Source organism: Charadrius vociferus, unplaced genomic scaffold (genome assembly GCF_000708025.1).
Source record: "Charadrius vociferus isolate BGI_N301 unplaced genomic scaffold, ASM70802v2 scaffold93, whole genome shotgun sequence".
Lineage (NCBI taxonomy): Eukaryota > Metazoa > Chordata > Aves > Charadriiformes > Charadriidae > Charadrius > Charadrius vociferus.
The window spans coordinates 835,216-856,484 of NW_009647838.1; the positions used below are offsets into that span (position 1 = coordinate 835,216).

Here is a 21,269-nt window from a genome sequence, read left to right on the forward strand (position 1 = left end):
TTTTCTGTATAAAAATACAACTGGATTTCCCATGTCCCAGAGCAGTTTTGGGTGTTTTTTTTTTTTTTTAAATGCTAAATCTTGCCCAATTTTTGTGTCTCTTTTGCTGTGAAAACAAAACAGAACAAAAATCCAAAAGTAAAACAGAACATCTGGGTTTCCAGTAGTTTGCAAGGTACTCACTGCTGAATACAGCTGTTTGTGAATGATGGTGAGTGTCACCGGCGGCCTTCCAACCCTACGGCTGTGTCCCACACACCTTTGCCTCCCTCCACAGAGACACAGGTTTGGCTCTGCAGTTTCTGACAGTGTGCCCAACTCTGGCCCGTGGCCCTTAGCTCCCATCTAAGTTTGTAACGCTGTCAGCATGCCAGCTCTCCAGGCTCTTTCCAGGCTTTCTACGGAGGCCAGGCATGCTGCAGGCAGGAAAAGCTTTGCTCTTTCTGCCTGGGGTACTGCCCACCCTTCCCCCAGCCCTTAGATGTGGGCAATTCAAGTTTATCTCCCACAGACTCTGCCATACACTTCTGTTATCTGGAATAAGCCCCAGAGGCACAAATCCTTAAAGGCATTGAAGTGCCTAACTCCCATCAGAATGAGGGATGTAGTTGCCTAAATGCCGCTGATAATCTACAAAGTTGCTCACGATTTGTGTAACAGAGATCACGTAAGTACCTACAGTCTGACACAGGCAAAGCGCTAAGTAAAATTCCCTTTATTTTTCCTGCTGCTGTTGCTACAGCTATTACCCAACATGCGTGCTGGGGTGGGTGTACTCACAAGTCCAAGTCGGGAGTTAGGAGTCCACTGGGAGAAGGAGCACACGGAGCAAAGGTTCTGCTTATGAGATTTCACAGCTGAAGTGTATGTGGAGAAACAGCCCGTGAGTCTGACACAGAAATGAGAACAACGGGAAGACTGTCATGAGGTGTCCGAGCACAAGAATGCATTCAGCACACCAGCCGCCTTCTGCTTTCAAGGGGTTTTCAGGGTCAACAACAGAAGGAAATTTGTAATGTTACAAGTAGGTTTCTCCTGCCCCTCTGATGATGGCTGATCGCTGGGTATCAGATGATGCCTACCGGAACATCTGTCACCAAGCCATGGAAAAACAAGTTAGCTCAGCTTCTTGGGCCTCTACTGAGAATGGGTTGGAAACAGGAGGGACCCCTTCCTTGCACCCATCTACCTCTGTACGTGTCTGACCTCCTCATGGCAAAATACGAAGAGCGCTTGTGAATTTAGAACCTTGGGAAATGGCTGGTCATCTGCTGGATTCAGCCAGCAATGAAGTTAAGATGTCCATCATTTTGGTGAGATGGATGAGGCTTATTAAGAGAGGAAATAGGCACAGCCCTAAGGGATAGAATATACCAAATGAGCACCTAAAAATAAACTCTTTGTTTTTCCTGTTCCATGAAAACTATTGTTGAAGTTGCCACAGAAATATTTCATAATTGTGAAACAAAAAACCACCCGAGAGGTAGTTTCTCTTCTACCTGTGACTTCTCAGTACAGTACAAACTTTTTAACAATTTCAGTGTGTTTGAAATAATCAATACATCCAGACTGGCAAAAATTTGTAACTGTTCATCATCAATACAACAACAACAACAAAAAAAAAGCCACTGTTGCTAACAGATCTAATTCAAATACTGTAAAATATGGTCCAGCTGAAGGTGTCAGTTTGTTTGCTTTGTGAGGGGTAAACCTGCACAAATGTTGTAATGCTAGAAGTCATGCAAGGATGAAATGATGTGTCCAATTTCACACAGCATGAGTGACGGGGTCAGAAAATGCATCCTCTCAGTCAAGTTGTCAAAACCAGTCCTTCTGCAGACAGAGACGCTGTTCACTCCCTTTCACTGTGCATCAGGCTCCAGTGTCAGAAATGTAGTGCTGTGACCACAGGAACTACTGAAACCTGGTTTCCTACATAGCTTGAGGTTTCTGTGTTTGGGAAAGTGCTCGATGCTTTTCCCGTGGGTGAGCATTCAGAAGGTATTTAAATGTCCTAGTGAGCCCAGGGACATGCTGGTGACTGAGAAAGTATGAGTTCACGCTAAAGCCTTTCCCTCAGTTGGTTCTCATATAGGTTCTCTCTACTCTACCTAGCTCCTATTTTCATGAAAACCGTAGGAATATAATTACCTTTAAAACCCATTTTTTTTATATCAGCTTTAATTAAAACTGGCCAACAGATGCCAAAGGGATTTTTGCTGAGGTAGGAACCAAGTAGGTACACAGAGGTTGCTCTCAATTTTTAGAAAAAATGCTAATCTGTAGGTACACAGAGGTTGCTCACATAACTCTCAATTTTTAGAAAAAATGCTAATCACTTAGATTTTTTGCTGTCCCAGTTCCTTCAAAAGAAAAGCTGCAGCAGAACCTTATTCCCCAACTTCACAGATTTTCTTTCACTTTCCAGCCTGAATAAATTCATGGCAACTTTACTTTTTTATGGTTTTATGCTTTATCTTTCTGGCTGAGATACCATCTATTTACAGGTATGTATTCCTTGATAAATACTTATGTCAGACATAGAATCAACTTTATTTTTACTGTAATTATTTCCTCTCTGCTCTAGCAGATATTCCTGACACCTATTCCAGTTTTAACTAATATTTCTTGAATATGCAAAGCCACCATGCCTTTTCATGGCAGTTTCAGACTGACGGGTCATGAATGAATACATCCATTTTCTTTTGGTCTGTCATTGCCAATGTATGATTGCCAAACTTGTAGCAGATATTTTTGAGGAATTTACTCAGAACAGAACTCATAACCATTCTGCTTCCTGGTCTCATGAAGTTGTGAGCACAGCTTGACTCAGAAATTTCGGTAAGTTATTTTAAGCATTATGTAGAAAAAATATTCCATTTTGAAAGCTGGTTTTATTGGGGATTTTCTGCTCTCTCATGCATATGTACACAGCAATTTGGAATGTGAGGCTGGCAACTATAGGGAATGAAAACTACTAGTTCTGGTTCACCTTGCCAAGGAAAGAGATGAGTGCTGTCTGCAGAAAAGAACAAGTATTGCAAGATAAACAAAAAAAAAATCACACCGTTATTCCAGGAGACAAACCTCTAAAAATGTAGCTGAAGGAGTTTTCAACCACCAAAATTGCATACTGTTTCAGAAGACAGCTGCATAACTGAAACAAAAAGCAAAGTGCCTGCAAAAATCCAGTCTATTAAAAAAAAGATGTGGACCTGAAAGTGAATGCTTAATTTTGTGCTTCACAGGAAATGTACCTGTTTGCATTTCTGTCTCTCCTCCAGCTTAAGGATCCTGAAACTCTTTCAGAAAATTAACAGATGAACATTTGCAACATTTTGGAAATGAGAAACATCCTCCTTTTTGAACCAGTCTGTTTCTCAGCGACCACATGCTGCTTGAGGGAATGAAAAGGTTTCACCAGCCTGTCTGTCCAGGATGGAGTGCTCCTTGAAGACCTGGGATGTGAAATATTTCCCCCTTGAGCCCTGTCGAGGAGAGGAATCTTTCAGTCAGATACTTCTTCAGGTTCCTTCAGCAGCCCTGCCATTTTGGCCCACACACAGGGCTCAGTTTGGTTGCCAAATGTAGGTGTCTAATCCCACCTGTAATAACCTGGGGCATGCGAGCTGTCCACCCACGGATGGCATGGGTCCAGCGCACCCAGGCCTCTCAGGAGCAATGGCCAGATCCCCGGAGGGATTCCCTAGGGCCTATATGATGACTGGATGCCAATATTTGGACAACTGAATTGTGCCTCAGGCTTCCTTCTTAACATGTCTCAGAAATGTCCATCTTCTCTTCTAGCTAGTTCTTTTGAAATGTGTTGTAATTTAATACCACTCAATACCTGGCATTTTCTAAGGAATTTCAAAGGCATTTAGGCCTAGATTTAGACTAAGTCCTTGTAATTGATGTTGCCTACTGTCTTTGAAGGCCTAGAGTGAGCCAACAGGAAACACACGGCACAGGGACCAATCACAGAATCACAGAATGGTCAGGGTTGGAAAGGACCTCTGGAGATCATCTAGTCCACCCCCCCTGCCAGAGCAGGGTCACCTACAGCAGGTGTGGGCTTTGGTCTGCCTGACTAAAGGAGATGACCACAGCAGTGGATGCAGATAGACCTCAACTCATACTGGCGGTATCATTAACTTTTGGACTGGAAATACTGAGGCGTTGAATTAATTGAGCTGACTGAATAGAGCCAGCCTGGATCTGGAAACAGTAGACTCATGTTTGGTTGAAACTATTTCTGAGCTAAGGCACCGTACTGCAATCTGCAGGGACTTGGCCTGGTTTCCACAAGGAAGATTTACCTTTTAGGCTCTTTTGTTTTGTGGAGACATACTTTTTGATTTTTTTTCTGTATTTTCTCCTAAGCAAAGGTGGAACAGCAATTAAGTTGGAAGGCCTTTAGGTTGCATATTTCAGTATCCAAGTCTTGTTGAAGATGGTGAATGCAGTTGCTTCATTGTCAACTGGTAACATGGTTCCTGGAAGGTATGAAAACTGAAACTCTTCCTGAACCTTTTTCCTTTCTGAGAGAATGAGCTTAAAAGCTCTGGTATTGGTTCTCCCATCTTTTTTTGCGGTGCTGAAAACCGTCTTGTGTCAGTTTACTATGCTGTGTTGCCAACACAATCAAGATTTTCCAGCAATGCTCATTCTGTACCCACCTATGCTTTTCCTCTCAGTGAAGTCAGCAACAATTCAAACCACAAGTGGTAAGTAACTTATAGTGATTTCTGCTCTTGCCGTAATTTAAATTGGACGCAACTTCTACTTCCTTACATAAAAGTTTACATAAACCCTTGATGAGGTTCCTTGTTACAATGGCATACCGTAACACCTAAGATATTCAAAAACGTATTGGGATGGTGGTTGCCTAAATGCTGTTTTTACACCTATAAACTGGATAAGAAACATCTTTTGTTTTCTTTTTTTCCATTTAACACTCTTTTTCAGGGTTTGTCAGTCTTTTGTTAATACAAAGAATACCCAGCCTTTCAAATGAAAAGAAAACCTAAAGACAGTCACTAGTAGGGTTGTTACAGAGCTTTTCACTTAATTCAGTGAAAAGTTGGCTAAATGGCTTTTGTGTTTATTTCCCCCTGATTCATTTGGGTTGCTTGCTTGAGTGGGGAAAGTGTGTGTGTTCTTCTGGCTGAGATACGGAAATCAAAATTATTCTGCGGTTTACTGTTACCAGGATCAAAATTAACCCACAGACAGTAGCTTAAGAAATTGCGGTTGAAGAATTGATCTTCCTTCTTGAAATGCAATCTGTGCTTCCCTTATTTGTCAGCAGTTGTTTCCTTTATTTTGCTTTGGATAATATTGTAGAAGGCTTGTCCGCCTCTGAACAGAGTCTAACACACACTCAGATGCCACAGTCACTTTGGTCACCTTTCTTTGTCATTGTGTTTACAACTTCCTTTTATTTTAGAGAACAGAGACTTAATGATATTTCCTCATTGCGACCATCAGGACCTTTAAGTATTTCCCCATAAGTTAATCCTCACCTGCACCTTTCTAGTTGATTTTTTTTTTTTTGGCATCTTTCACTTCTATTGTGCTGGGAAATGTGACAGTGTCTAGTACAATGTTTCATTTTCAGTTGGCACTCTTTAAGAGTTTTCTGCCTATAGTCTCTCTCTGTTGTTTTTTTTTTCCCCACTATTTCCAAGGTCTCTTCTTGTTCAGTGAGAATTTGCAAGTCAGAAGGCTGCTGATCTGAAAGACCATTTCATTTTTCTCTCCAGTGACTTATTTGGTTACATTTTCCATATATTTCTTCTTCTCTCTTCTTCTCTCTTCACTAACTTCTGTTAGTGCTTGTGTAGTTTTTATTTAACAGAGACTTTTACCTGCTTCTTTATCTAGAAGGGGTAATGCTTCCTTTCATTTGTTCTCCTTCCTTCACACTGTTCTTATTTATCTAGACTGAAGTTATACTTGCGGGGAACTCAGGAATAGCTATTGAAGGTTCAAAGCTATTAGCGTCAGCTGAATGGGACCTGACATCTCCCATCTTTTTTTTTTTTAAGAAATAGAAGAACAAGAAAATTAAATGACTTGTCCGTACAATTAAAAGATCTGTCATAGAACAGAAAATAGAGCCCATGCCGTCTGGCTAAAGTATCATAACCACACATTTATCTTTTCTTCAATCTCTTTCTGTAGTTGCTGCAATTACAGAAGAAAAATGTCCAGGTCATAAATCATTTCTCCCTTTTAAATGTTAATGTTTTAAATGTTAATGTTTTAAATGTTTAAGCTTTTAAAAATATTTTTAATAGTTTTAAAGAATAGTTCCTCAAAGCTATGCCATAGTCTCTGCCCCAGAACATAGCAATAAATCATTTTATGCTTTTCTACTAGGTGTTTCCAACTATTAATTAAAAAAGAAAACATGAAGTATGTTGACAGACAGCAGTGGCCCTGGGCACAAAGACATAAAAATAATAGTAACATGATTGCTATAGAAGTGGAAGTAGTCATTAACTAATCACAGTGAAAGAAAGATAAGACTAGCACCAGAATCAAAGAACAGGAGAGGAGCTTTCCTGTGGAAGCAGGAAAGATTTAAAAAATAGTCCCACAAAAATCAACAGTTTTGGTGATTTGATGGTTAATAGCAGGCAGATGAACCAATCCTTTGTCACTGTATTTTTTTTTCTAAGAAGAAATATGGAAAACACATCTTAAAATCTATCTCTTCCGCTCAGATAATTGGAAATTGCTAGAGACAACTAAACAAGAAGTCATATTTTCCTATTCCAAAACCCAGAACTTCATTTAGCCCACAGCAGTTAACAAGGTACCCCTGAGCACTGTGCGCAGAACTTGCAGAACATGTATTGCAGAGGACAAGAGAAGATTTAGAAAAATTATCAAAATGTGTACAAACACAGTTTATTTAAATATCTGCTTACCTGCATTCACTCATCTTATCTTTCTTCTTTTTTTTTAGGAAAAAGGCCAAGCACAAAAGCTATTTACCCCTTTGCAGCCAAGAAAGACCAGAAACACCCACAGGCCCGCGTTGCTGTTGAATCACCTTCCCCAACCTAGCCTGAATTTCTTATGCAACATGGTTTTATTCAACTGGCCAGATTTAAAGTCATTCTTGAAAGACAAAACACAACTCGTTCTTTATAACTAAAACAAGTTATGGCAAACCCAGATTTCAGTAAATACTGAAATTTATAACTAACAATTATGAACTCACTCACCACTCCTGTTTTGCTGGCAGCATAACGTCTCTTATTATATGCTCTTACCACCTAACTGACTTATGTTTGTATTAGTATGGGGGGGCTTTCTTCTTGGTTTGTGGGTTGTTTTTTTTTTAATCCAGGTTATTTCACCCCCCTCTATTCCAATGAATCAAAGGTTGACTAAAGTAATGGATCACAGGTGGATTTTCCTCTGGGTCCGTGGATTTTCCTCTGGGTCCACGGTTTTCAATGGAACAGCTGGGAGACTCTCCAGAGAGAGCAAGAGGAGCGGCTGTATAGAGAAGCAAACAGTCATTACACGATGGGCCTCTGTACCCCTGCAGGATCTTGGCAATGATCAAGCTGTTCTATGTCAAATGCTTATTCCGGAAAGAAATCAGTGCACTAAAACTTGCTGTCAAATGCAAATGTTAGAGCAATGGATCTGGAAACACCTTCTCAGGGAGATCAATGTCATTACTAAGCTTCATATAGTTCAAAGGTAGACAGGAAGCAGACGGAATTCAAATCATCACGGAGCGTCTCTTGAACAAGAGAGAGAAAACATAATGGTCAGTATCACGATCATACTTGGACCATGAGCAAAGTGAGATCCCAAACCCAAACTTCAGCCTGGACACTGTGAGAATACAGAGAAAAGTGTCACCTTCTCTACACAGTGTTAACGTGGTGAGGGAATGGATGCGCCCATCACAGCCAGAATTCCCACCAGTAAAGTAGTGGTGTTGGACACTTCTGAGCGCCCAACTGAGAAGTATATTAAGTGGATCTGATTTTCAGAAAGCACCAGGTTCTGAAATTCAAGACTTTCGGAGACTGTCATGTAAGCTCCCCACAAAATTAGGCAACAATATCATCTCTGACAATCGGTAAATGCTGTAGTTACTTCATCACTTCTCGATAAGCAGCGGCAGGGAAGCCAGAGATGACAGTAATGTCAGGAGGTAAGACTGCAATAGTGGGAAAGGGCAGTCTCTGACTGTAAACCAGAGCCATTGGTGACAGCAGGGAAACTGTTAAGCTAATGAGGAAGCAACTTGAGGAGAAGTGTAAAAACTCCTCCATGCCAGCCCACGCAGTAACTGCAGAATTGCCCTTACCATTCCTGCAACTAAAAGCAGTAATTTCTTCATCTTAGAGTTTCAGACCATTAACAAAATAAACCAAATCAAATCAAAAGAATGAAAATGGAGAGTGCAAGTTTAATCAGGGAACTGCAGAGCGTTTTGTTTCCCCAGCTAATGCTGTCAGGTACACTGTACGTAGCCTCACCACGCTCAATGACTGATCCCACAGCCTCCAGCCCTGCCCAGTGTCAGCATGAGATATGCTCCAGCTCACTCAGTGCAGAAGCTCCTTGGGCCCAGCTCCATCAGCAGCTGTCCCTCAGGACAGGTGAGATGTATTCTTCTCTCCTCTAACATGACTGCAAAAGCACAACACGTCTCTAACCCTCCCAAAACCCTTTTTTTTTTTCATTTTGATATTGTTTCTCCTGTACTGCTGATCTAAAGGGATAGCAGAAGCATTTCCATTAGATGTAAAGCATGCGTTTGTGAGAGGAAATTGGGAAGAATATTCTAAAAAGTCACAGCATATCCTGCTGACCATTTTTGCTGTCAGGTTGACTATATTATTTACTATTCCATACGACTTCACTCCCTGTTCCCCTTCACTCTCGATAATGTATGCTCTCTAATATATGTAAAATTGAGTGTCATCTCTGGAATCATTTTGGGAGACCTTTAGTGAGTCTCTCTTTGCATTCCTTTCCCAATGAAACCCATCCATTCAAAGCCTACCAGAGCAGCAGTGCAATAGGAAGGTAGCAATAGACCATTATCTGGAACACAAGTTTACCGTTTAAATGTTTTGGGTTTTTTTTTTTCTGATTGTGCAAAGGCACAATCTACTTTGTAGCCTGATCAAGGGATTAATATAGAGTATATATTACTTTTTCTGCTTGTTCACCCTGCAACTCTTGTGACAAAGACTTATAAGACTGACACAGGTTAAAAAGTTCGTACTGAGCTTCTTGTCTTAGCCTGAAAACACATTTCCTCAATTCTAAAGGTGCTGAGAATTGACATGGTTAAATTAAGTTAATGGAAGGTACAAATGTTCTGCCTTCTTTGTAATAACAGGACACAGTTACCCACTTGGTTGTCTGGTTTTAGATTATCTACAGTTGAAGCAATTTTAAGCAGTCTATCTTGCGGGGTCAGAACGCAAAGAAGGTAAGCCAAAAGGAAGTGGTGGCTGAAGTAAGAGGTAGGATATAGCTTCAGAATAAAAGGGATCGACACAGCATATTTTTAGATACTTGGGAATAGGGCCTAAAAAGAATAAAACTGTGCAATCAAGGACACTGCTTCCCCTTCCAATCACAGACGCACACACACTATATTGTATCTAATCACTCACAGTTATGGAGTCATTTCCTTAGGAGTTCTAAGGGAATCACCTTTGGATTCCAAAACGTGTAAGCAATTCATTAATTTAATACTATAGAAACTTGTGTCGGAAGTCCTTGATCAAAATATTCAGCACTACGAGTATGGTATCATTCTTCCAGTCCCTTCAGAGTTTTCCACCTGGTATGTTTTTCAAGGATGTATATTAGCTTAGAAAATGAAGAGAACAGATACTAAATTGGCGCTGAACTGATAATGAATCTTTGTGTGACTTCATCGTCACATTAAGGAATATATTTGAAAACAAATTAAAGGAATCTTGACTAATTTTATTGTTTCTGAGAAAAGGCCTGTAGAAGGAAGAGTGGGTGGCTGAATAAGATCCCACAAAACATTCAGCATTTATGACATAAAGGCAAATGCATTGACAAGCAAAGTGCAAACTCACTGTGTTGTCACTGAGTCACACATTGAGAAGCACATCTGCTGACACAGAACATAGAAAATATCAAAAGAATATAGTATAATGCCAAGCAAGCCCTCACAGAAGCAGCAGGATGTAAAAGGCTTTAAAATTATTACACGTAAAGAGTAAAATCATGTAACAGCCACACAATCTGGCATTCATGCTGTCACTAGGACACATAGAACAAAAAAAAAAGTAGAGCCATTCAAAAGCAACCACTCGCAGACTGGAGTGCAACAACCAGATATCTCTGCATTTTATATTAGTATTAATATCTGAAACTCCACCTGGTTTGAAAAATTAGTATCGTTTTGAATGGCTGCCCCCTGATAATGCCAACCAACCTGACATATGTTACAGCAATACAGGCACTGCAGTAATATATATATAAGGAGACATGATGATTGTTATTTCACTTTTAAAAGTCACTATGCCCTAGGGCACAATTAACAGGCAATAAATTCCTACGCGCTACTGAAGTTTAGAGATTAGTGTTTGCCAGTCAAAGCATGGAAACACATTTACACCTAATAAAATAAGGCTGATTAGCTGTTTAAATAATAGGAAATGTCAGTCAGGGGCCACAGAAGGCTATGAACAATAACTAAACCCATCACCAAAAAATTAACATGTGTGTTTAAAGAAAAGTCAAATATTAAGCATCTAAAAGATCCTTAAATGTTTGCCAAATCATCCAAAAGAGAAGGAACTTCACTTAAGTGATGAAAACAAGAGCTAGTGGTAGAAACTCACTGGAGTACAGTATGGCATGTGTCACTCCAGTCTGTGTACTTCTTTGCAGATTGATTTAGGAAAAGCTTTTACATACTGGACGGGAATTCAGGGAGAGTTTGAAGCATAGTACAGCTTATTAGGACATGCTTTGGCCTTGTCCAGTTGTAGGATTGCAGGTGATACCAAAGGGTATGTCTGAACCACATGGCAGATGTGCCTGGCAGCGTGCCCTGCGCTTCCCATCTCCCAGCTATCCACGGCTGTTGGAAGACGCGCGTCTCCCCACTGCCCATAGCCCTGGCTGTCCTTCCAAGGGAATTCAGGGCACAGCAGGAGGATGTGAGGATGTGAGGGCTGTGAGTTCTTGCTCTAACATGAAGTCAGGATGCAACTAGTATGAACTCCCAGACCCCAAAACCGGAAAAGCCCAAGACCATCATTGAAATATACCGATAGAAAAAAATGCTTTGGATTTAGGACTATATATCCTTGCATGAAAGTTAAGTAATGCAAGGAGGGAGGAGGTGGACAACAGTGCTGGTGTGATATGTCACTCAAATGGACAAGTGGCTTCTCTGTATCTGTGACTTAAGCCACTGCCTCTTCCTGAGAAGACAAGGACAGGAACAGAGGCAGGTCTTCTCTACATTGATACAGACCAGGCAGCTTTATTTGGTAGTGGTCAAAACTGGATCGCAGCTACTGCTGATGTTTTCTCCTTTTTTTTTTCCCTCTAGCTTTGATTTTAAGAGAGGTTGAAGCAATCAATTTAAGACAGGTTGAAGCACCTATGTAAAGAGACTAATAGCATACTTTCTGATTAATTTCATGGTTTATTTTTGTACTCAGCACCTTTAATCTGACAAACTTAAGCTGTATCACTCAAAATAGAAAGTACATCATGAAGACGTGCTTTTTTCCTGGTGTGAACCCCCAAATGCAAAATAAGGTACAACAAATATTTTTTTGCCTGGACTACTTGAGTTTGCCAAAATTCCACTGAGCAAAACCCTCTCCAGAAAGCATTCACCACCTTTCCTGAATGTTAACGACCTTACGAAGGTAAGACAGTTTTGCACGAAGAACAATTTGTTTCTCAGTGGAGACACTTGGAAAACATACACTAAATTAATATGTTACATTAAGCAGTGACAAACTAAAGAAAAAGTCATCAAATACAATTTTGAAACCAAAAAGATTTTGGAACCAAGGTTCAAAGGCAGTTAGTGTTTATAGAATTTGTGGAATTTTCCCACTCTGGATTTCTTCTTGCCCGTGGCAGAGAGACAGCCCTTAGGCAACGAACAGAAATGATCTTGCATGGTTATGAATAGAAGCAGGACCTGTATAGTACTTCTGATATATGCTCACTCTTCTATATTGTCTGCTTTGCCGCAGTATTCCCTTGCAGCACTGAATGATAACCATGCGCTGTATTAATAAGAGCATATCCAGCAGACTGAGGAAAGCAGTTTTTCCTCTACGTTCAGCATTTATAAGATAAATCTGAACTACTGTGTCCAGTTTGGGGATCTTCAGTACAAAGAGACAGACAAACTAGAGCAAGACCAGTAGAAAGGCTACCAAAACTTTTAAGGGGATGTACTACATGACATAGGAGGTGAGGGTGAGAGAACTGGGTTCATTCATCTCGGAGAACAGAAGCCTAAGGAAGGATCTGATTGTTGTCTTCAACTAATTAATGGGTGGTTATAGAAAACAGATTCTTCTTGGAGATGCAAGTTGCAGCTGGGGAGCTCTTACTAGATATAAGGAGAAAAGCCTTCTCAATGAGGTGCTCAGGTGGGAGAAGAGGCTGCTGCAGAATCCTCATCCTCAGAGATGGCCCTGAGCAACATGGTGTAATATCACAGCTGACCCCATTTTGAGTGGGGGAGTGAGTTTAGACCAGATGAGGTCCCAAGATCCCCTCCAAGCTAAATTATTATAAGATTTACAAGATCAGGACAGGAACACAATGTGGGGAAACACCTAAACCACATGATGAAATCCAGTTTAGTTTCAGTGGCATTTAAGCCTGTGTTTGAATTATTCCTGAAACAGAATCAAGAAATAAATATAGCTGCATGACGTAGAGAGATAAAGTGACTATATATAGCTTCAGAAATTCTTGAAGAGGGGAAGGATGTTCTGTCTGGCCTGCCAGATTGGAACCAAAGAGACTGTTTGTCATTTCCAACATTTTTTTATAGGCTCTTTTGTGATTTGGGGCAAATAACTTAATCTCACTATAAATCAGCTGCTGACATTAAGTAACAGGATAAATCTGTTAATACTTAGATATTTGTGAGTCCTTCAAATAATGCTAAAATAAAGTTCACAAGTGGATTCCAACAGGGCAAAGGAGAGGATGCATCTCCTTAAGTTCTGAGTCATCTTAGTGTACGACAAACTGTGCCATAAGAGCATCATTGACAGCAAAGTTAGGAGGTTTAGCTCCAGGGTAGACATCTATCATGTAGACATCTGCATTTGGTTAGAAGAATCTCACCCAGGAAGCTATGACGCAAAACTGCTTCTTCACGCCTGAAGCCTTCAGATGTAGCGTTAATTAGAACGGAATAAGGAGTAGGATGGATATTTGTTTTCTTCAGTCTCTCAATAATTGCACTTAGTGGGGGTGTGGGGGGGTGTTTGCACTATTGCCAATAATACATTGAAAAAATCACGTTGTAATCTCTGTATTAAGAAAACCTAGATTATTACGATCAGAAAGCTGCCCTGATGACTTCCAAGAAATAAACTTCTGGGTGAAAAACAAATGGTTCAAATTAAACTTGGGTTAAATATGAATGACAGTTGGGAAAAATATCTTTGGAATTGTCCTAGGACAAGTACATTGGCTGCTTACATACACATAGATCTTTGCTAGTTCTTTAAACAGCACAAATCCCTTGTACTCTTCAATTTGCACTGCACTCTTTGAATGCCAAGATCACCACAAAAATGAGATATGACTTCTTCCATATGATGTTTAGTAGATACTATGTCCTGTGTTTAAAACCGGTGGTCTGTCTGCCTGTACTTTCCACACATCCCAATGTGATTATTACTTCTCCAGGTGTGAGGCAGTAGGTGAAGCAATGCACAACTGAAGCAAAAGTGAACCTCTACCACAAGCCTGTGTTCAGCAAAAGAAAAAAAAACATCTGAGAGAAAAAAAAAAACCCTTTTCCAACTATTTTATCATTGATATAAAGGTATGGAGTTCTCCCAAAAGCAAATGAATTTACCAACTTATTATCTGCTGCCATGTCTATTTTCCTAACCATGCTTCTAGAAAGTCCCATCTCAGCTTTCCCTTCTGATGTCTTCCACTTAGACATTCTTCCTGGAATTCGTTAGCCTGACTTAATTTAATTAGCGTAAAGATGATGTACACATGTTCTACTACAGTATTACAGTCTTATAAGCATGCGTCTATATCCCCAAGGACATCTTAGTCCTTAGCATTTTAAATCCACATCACTCAGCTATGACACAAAAAGATTAAATGCCGTAGGACTGGTCTACAAACTTCACCTCTTGACTTTTCTTATGCTTCAACTGTAAACATGTTACAGTAGAAATTATATTTTCATTCTCTCTACGTACATTGCCTAGCACAATGTGACCCTTGTCCAGTATTGAGATGTCCGCCTATTTTACACTAATACAAATATCAATGAACAAAATCTTTTTGGTGCATAACAGAGAAAACCTGCACGGGAAGGAAATGACTTAGAGTTTAAGGAGCCAGCAAAATCTATGCATTCAAGGATAAGTAAAGTCCAGGAGAAAAAATGGTCTTGGGAAAATCGTAAGGTAGATTCAAGCAAATAAGAATAGCAAATATATGACTCTAGTTTTTCATCAGATTCTGGGCTGCTACCAGGTCTTGGGCAATCCCACTGAACCAGTGTGTGTGAAGCGTGTGGGCTTCCTTACGCTGCTGCCTGGTTTCCTCCTCCCTGAGAACAATGCAATGAATGGGACTGGGAAGGCAGGAGAGCATCCAGCCCTGGAGGACAGCTATTCACGCTGCTCCAGTCAGAGGCCTGTCAGCATTTCCACTCTTTCACACGCATCCCAGCTTCAGACAGGGATTACATCACTTCAACCACTTTTCTCACATTTAAAAAAGTCAAAATTAGTCAAAACAAAAACAGCAACCATGTGTGCTCAGGGATGTGAGCGGAGAAATAAGCATAAACAAATCTGCTGTCTTGCATATCCTACCAGCAGTTCGTCTCAGCATGATCCTTAAAAAACAGCAGGGTGCCTAGCCTCAGCTTTTATCAAATAACATTTATAGGACACCCCACATTCCCTACCAGTGGACCACAAAGAATCAACAGGGAACTAATAGGCTGTCCTTTATTTTTGAAATGTTAGGGTCCAGCTTACTCAAAAAATACCATGATGTATTTTGTTTTGTTTTGTTTTATAGCATGGGAAAGAACGAATGAGAAGTGACCCATACAGGCTTACTTATGAAAAATTACTGTTTGTATTGCAGGCGTGTTTATGAAAACAACTGTGTGTAAGGACAAATACCCTTTAAAATGACAGTTCTGCATCTGCATGCACACATGAAGTTTGCTGTAAAGTCTGTTTTAAGGGAATGTCAGTTTTTCAGTATAGGGAGGCAGAAGGTAGGCTCTAGTATGTCTAGACAGATGTGTTCAGGGGTGTTGTCCCTAGACAGCAGAGGATATACGGCCTTTAAAGAGGACAAAGATTGGCTTTGCTATAAAAGAACAAGCCACTTCCTGGAGAGGAAGATGCACTGATTTTTTAGGAACATGCAGACACATTGTGAGCTCCAAGGAACAGATCTAGAGAGGAAGGAAGAGGCTGTGATGTGAGGACTAAACATTACCTACCTATAAACTTTGTAATTAAGGCTCATAGCCTGTTATAAATGAGTCTTTGTACAATCTTCACCTAGATGACAAGAAGCAAATGCTTTATTTTATGTCTTTATTGTTTTCCCCTTCTGCTTCTCTCCTGCTTGAAGAAAAAAAACCCACCTTGTAAAATACACCTGTAATATGGATTTCAGTCCTAGAAAGGAAGAAAACCAAGGTGGAATATACGTTTGAACAGAAGCAAAAGGCTCTTCGCTCAGGAAAAGACAAAGAAAGTAAGAGGCTATAGAGATAACCGGATAATGAAGGGGGATTTCCCAATGAGGTGCTGTGACTCTATGCTTAGACACTGACTCTCTGGACTTTCAAAGTTTCAAAGAAAAGTTGGCACTGTTATGTTCACAGCATGCATATAGAAAATAGGAAAGGCTTTCCAAAATTTTACAAACATATTTTGCAAAGTCAGCAAGTTACATTTTGCTACAGGAAAACTCTCAGAAGAGCAAGAAAAGTATGTAAGAGGCAGACAACAGAAAACTGTTTTTTAGCTTTCATATTCCAGTAAGTAAGCACCTAACATCCTCCCTTTGGCTAAAAGACAGCAATATTCTCTAACTTGTGAATAAGCACAGATATTCAAGGAATTCTCTTCCATGATTTCCACTGTGGCTTTTAACTTCTCAATAAATTTATTGAGTTTCTTTCCCCATCATTTTCCAAATGATGGAATTATTTTAGCAATATTATGAAGACTAATGTATTATCATAACTCAGTAGCTTGTGATCTTAAAATGCTAGGAAAGCAAGTAGGGAGTAGGACAGATGTAAAATCCTTTGAACAGGAAAATAATTCTGAAATCTACTCTTCTCTTTCTTATCACCTAACATTCACCTCTTATTATGTTCAAGTATGCCAGACAGTGGTTAATAATAGATAAGTGTATCCAGAATGAAGGCCAAACACATCATTTCATGCTCCTTATCTCTGTAATCTTTACTCAGAGGAATTCTCTTCTTCATCTGGAATCTGGGGCGACTTTTCTGGAAACCACAGCGATAGCAAATTCAGTAAGTTATCAGTTCCCACAACATGTGTGAGTTGTGGCTGGAAGCAGGGCAGTTGAAGATATCAACTAACAGCAGTTTTTTTCCACAATATCTGTCATTAGACTAAAGAAAGCATGAGCTCACAGCACACTGGGTATGAAACGGAGGATGAATAACCTCACAAGGCTTTAAGGAAAGTTGCCAGAAAAAGTGTGGGGAAATGTGGCATTGAAACAGAATAGTAGATTAATGCATTAGCCTCTCATTGTCAGACTAGTAAGAAGCTCTGAGATTATTAATGAATGAATTGGTGGTCCCCATTTAGTCGACTTTTGGGCACATATTTCAAAGACAGTGCAATTTTTAGTCTGTCTGTGAAAATCGTGCAGAAACACGTTTCAAGCTGGATCTGAGGACTGCGTCAAGGAATAAACAAAACATTTGACAGGCAGAGCTAAATACGGGTAATGTAAAATGCTAAAGTGCACCTGATGTCCGTAACCTTTTCTCTAGTTAAACAGTGGGAATATGCTGATATGTAGAGCTTTGGAAACACACTGGATATGTTTTGTTTCAAGAACTTGGTGACCAACACCAGCACAGAGTAATTATTGCCTCTGCACGGTAGCTGCATGTGAGTCCTGCTGCTTTAGTCTTGTGTTCATAAAAGTGGTTGTGAAATAAGAAAGAATATAAGCATATTCAGAAATATCTCCCATTCTGAGGGAGAGAATAGTTGAAACATCTTACCACCCAATCCCAATGCTTCTTCTCAGCATGTAATGAAAATTAAGTTGTTTCTCTTGAACACACTGCAGATCCACGTGTCACCTCACAACTACAAAAATTCTGATCTCCTTTAGTCAAATCTCATGCACTGAGAAGCTACAATACAGCACACCTTTTAGGGCACGATCCTTATTTATGCTCTTTAGACAGAAATATCCCAGAGGAGAAGGCTCCAGACACTCTTCCTTCCTCTCTTTTTCAAAGGAATTTTTTCATCTTTTTAGGACAGTCAGCATGCTATTCTCAAACAGAAGCCAAAAGCTGTATCTTTTACTACAATCAGATTTAGTAGGAATCTAGAGGGAAAATCAGACTTGGAAAAAATAATAATAATCATAGTTTTAATGTAGATATAGTTGTTCATGAGATCTGGTGTAGATCCAATTTCTATTTAAAGCCCCCCAGAATGAGTATTCTGCCTCAGTTTTCAAGCAGCCTGAGAAGGTACAACATGGTAGCAAGGTTGAATGGTAATTTTGAAGAAACCTGTAGAATTGGAAATGTCCAAGATGGTGGAAAAATTTTAAAAGCTGAAAGGCTTAAATTTAATAATCTAGGTAATCTTCATCCTCCAGCACTCAAAGAACCAGCACAGCAATCACAAATCTTACAATAAGGATTTTCAATAAATCTTACAAATTTGTATTGGTTCTATCTATTGGCTAGTGGTAGACCTAGTTACTATATTTAAGAAAGAGAGGGAAACGGTATTCTAGATAACAGTGAAGTCAATAATTTGACAATAACAATATGTATCGTTTTAGACTAAACTTTGAAGGAGAGAATAATTAGGCATTGGGTAATTGGAAAACAACATAGACTGAAAAATGGATTCTCTAAGAGGAGGCTGCATCAAAGCAATAGAGTATCCTTCTTTGATTGCGTAAAGGAGGTTTTGAAAATAGTAAAGTACGGCTCTCATCTAGCATAACTTTAGTTTCATATTTGATACAATGTCACAAGGAAAATTATTGCTTAAGATGGAGAAGAAGGGTTTTAATGGTAGAATGGAAATTTGAATAAAATGTTACTCAGAGAAAAGGTTATAATGAAGTGCCTTGGACTTCCTCAGGGACTGTTTTTAGGATTAGTCTTATTTAATATTTCCATAACTGATGGTCCCACAAGAAGTACGAATACACTTATTAAAGTTAATGGTAACCCAGAAATTAAGGAGATCTCAAACCAGAGGAATATCAGACTAATCACACATGGATTACATTAGAATAATAGAAATGTAACAGAATAAAGCAAGGTCACCGAGTAGAGATTAAGAACAAGACTTTCCACAGCAAACTAGGAGCTTGCCAGTTAAAGAGCTCTGATGAAGAGAAAGCCTGACAGTAGCCTATGAAGCACCAGTGTGATGCAATTATGAAAAAAAGCAAATGTGATCCTGTATGAGAAGAATTGTATTACTTTGGCTGTGTAGGCACTGATGTGACCTCATCTGAAGCACTCTACAGAATTCTGACCGCTCACTTTCAAGAAAAGTAAAATTGAAGCATGTTCTGGGAACGGTTACTGGGATTATCATGGATGGTCTGGAGGCTTCATGTCCTCTTCATGGAATAAGAACCATGTCAGCTAAAAGCCAGCACAGCCATCAGAACAAACAGGCATAAACTGGTGGTAAATTATTTCTGCCTAGACATGAAGTTGCATCGCGACCAGAGCAATGAGGTTCCAGCACAACCACCCAGAATAACAGTCAAGGGAGAAGGAAGAGGAATGGGATCAAGTTAACTTAATATGCAAGTTCATTAAGATGTTATGAAAATAATTATATAGCATGGCTCTTTGTAACAGCAGTGGACAGGACTCAGTAAGCCAAGAGGAGCCCTTGAATCCAAATGTGTTCCTATGTCAACCTCCCTTCCCCCTCCTCGTCTCCCTTGAGCCTGTATATTACTTTGATCTGCCCACTCTGATCCTCCACCACAAAGGTATTCACACAAATTTACTCTGAGAGGAGGATATGACAGTCTCTCTTGAAATGTCCACTGTATATATTTCCCAAACCCTTTCAGGACTGTTTGCTCCTTTGAATAAACGGCTTGGGGTTTGTTTTTCCGGTAATCTTTTACAACTTAAAAAAGTCCTTCTGAAGAAGAAACCACACAAGTTTTCACAGTTCATTTGCATCTTCTTTGTTCCAGCCTAAATCTTATTCTTTAAAACATTTGCTTTTTTTTTTTTTTTCCCTTTTCTCTCTTTTTTTTTTTTTTTTTTTTTAACCTGGACTGTCACTCTGAATCCAATTCACAATCTTCCTTTACAGAAACGGAGTTTGTAATTTCTTCTGAAACTCAAAATAGAGAATTTGCCTGATGGTATTAACTGAATTTGTTTCCTTTCTCTTTAGTTTTAGTTCAATATGTTAAACAACCTCCACAACACTGTCATGGTATGTGCTTCAACAACTTTGTGCCAATAAACTTGTATGGGCTATCTTCTCTAACATTATTTACTTATTAAATATAGGGCTGCCACTGTTTGAATTCATTGCCAGTCTCTGTCACAAGCATTTCCTAATGGTGCTATATAAACTGAATAGGAGACCTCATTGCAAAACAAAGTTCCAGCAGCATTTTTCAACAATTCAGCATTTTTCAACACTAAACCTGAGCATAGGAACATTATTTAAGCTGTTAGTATAACACATAAAAGAAAAAAAGTACTTCATGTCATAAAACAGGTAGCTGTAGAGACTCAGAATTAAGAGATACAATACAAAGAACAAACAAAAGTTAAGCCCGTTGTGAGGAAAACCTACAGTAAGGAAGTATGAATAAAATCATCCATGGAAAAGGTATAATCACAGTTTCCAGAAAAATGAACAAGAATAAAATTCATAATACATCAGTTTCTCCATAGCAACAATTAATTAACTGCCAACACCCTTTACAATATAATAGTATTGAATTTCATAAAAGCTTTTCCTGAAGAAACACTGTAATAGTTCTTCTGTACAAAAACAATGTTACTGTTTTGTTCCAGCCTTGAGTGAAGTCCATTCCAAGGGTTCATTGCATCCATGAGGAACCCTCTGAAATTCAAGCAAGCTCTCTACAAGTGTCACGGTCTGCATACAAGTACTTACTGTAAGCTACAACTTCGTTTACCCACATGCGAGCAAACTTTTCTATCAGAATTGAATCATCAGATTCAAACCTAAGCCCAAACTTGGCCAAAATTCAGGAGGCTCTAGACCCACTTCTGATTTTGCTGGCTAAACCTAGGCACGATGGCTCACATCCTGAGTTAAAAGCATAATTGCCTTTGAAGATTTGAGCCTTAACTATTTCTAAGCCAGCCATGGCCATCTATGTGACTAATGACAGCATTCTTAAGCAGCACATTGTGGTTGGATCAGAAACTTTGTCACGGTTTTGTTTTTAAACTGACAGAAAAAGCACACAGAGAAAATTCTCATTTGACAGTTTCTTCATAGGGAAAAGAAACACTATTTTTAGTGACGCATATATTTTTGCTGAAAACGTCTGTTTTCTGTGCTAAATGCCAACTTTTCAGTTTGGTGATTACTGGTTCATTTATTGTCTTCAGTTGTAAAAGGAAATTAAGGTGACTTCTGATTATCTTGCTGCTTAATGGATATGGTTATGAGTCAGAGCAGTCTCAGACTCCCCTTTTGCTGCTAGGCATTTTGGCAAACTCTTGGGTGATTTTTTTTTTCCTGCAC

General features: G+C 39.4%; 1 protein-coding gene across 1 annotated transcript in view; it reads left to right on the plus strand.

The window, feature by feature from the left end:
* The first annotated feature begins 616 nt into the window (after positions 1-616).
* Positions 617-21,269, plus strand: part of POMP (proteasome maturation protein) — a 34,565-nt gene continuing 13,912 nt past the window's right edge. Inside the window, exon 1 of the mRNA XM_009882845.1 lies at positions 617-667. Coding sequence (XP_009881147.1) covers positions 617-667 — 51 coding nt within the window. The remainder of the gene's footprint in view (positions 668-21,269) is intronic.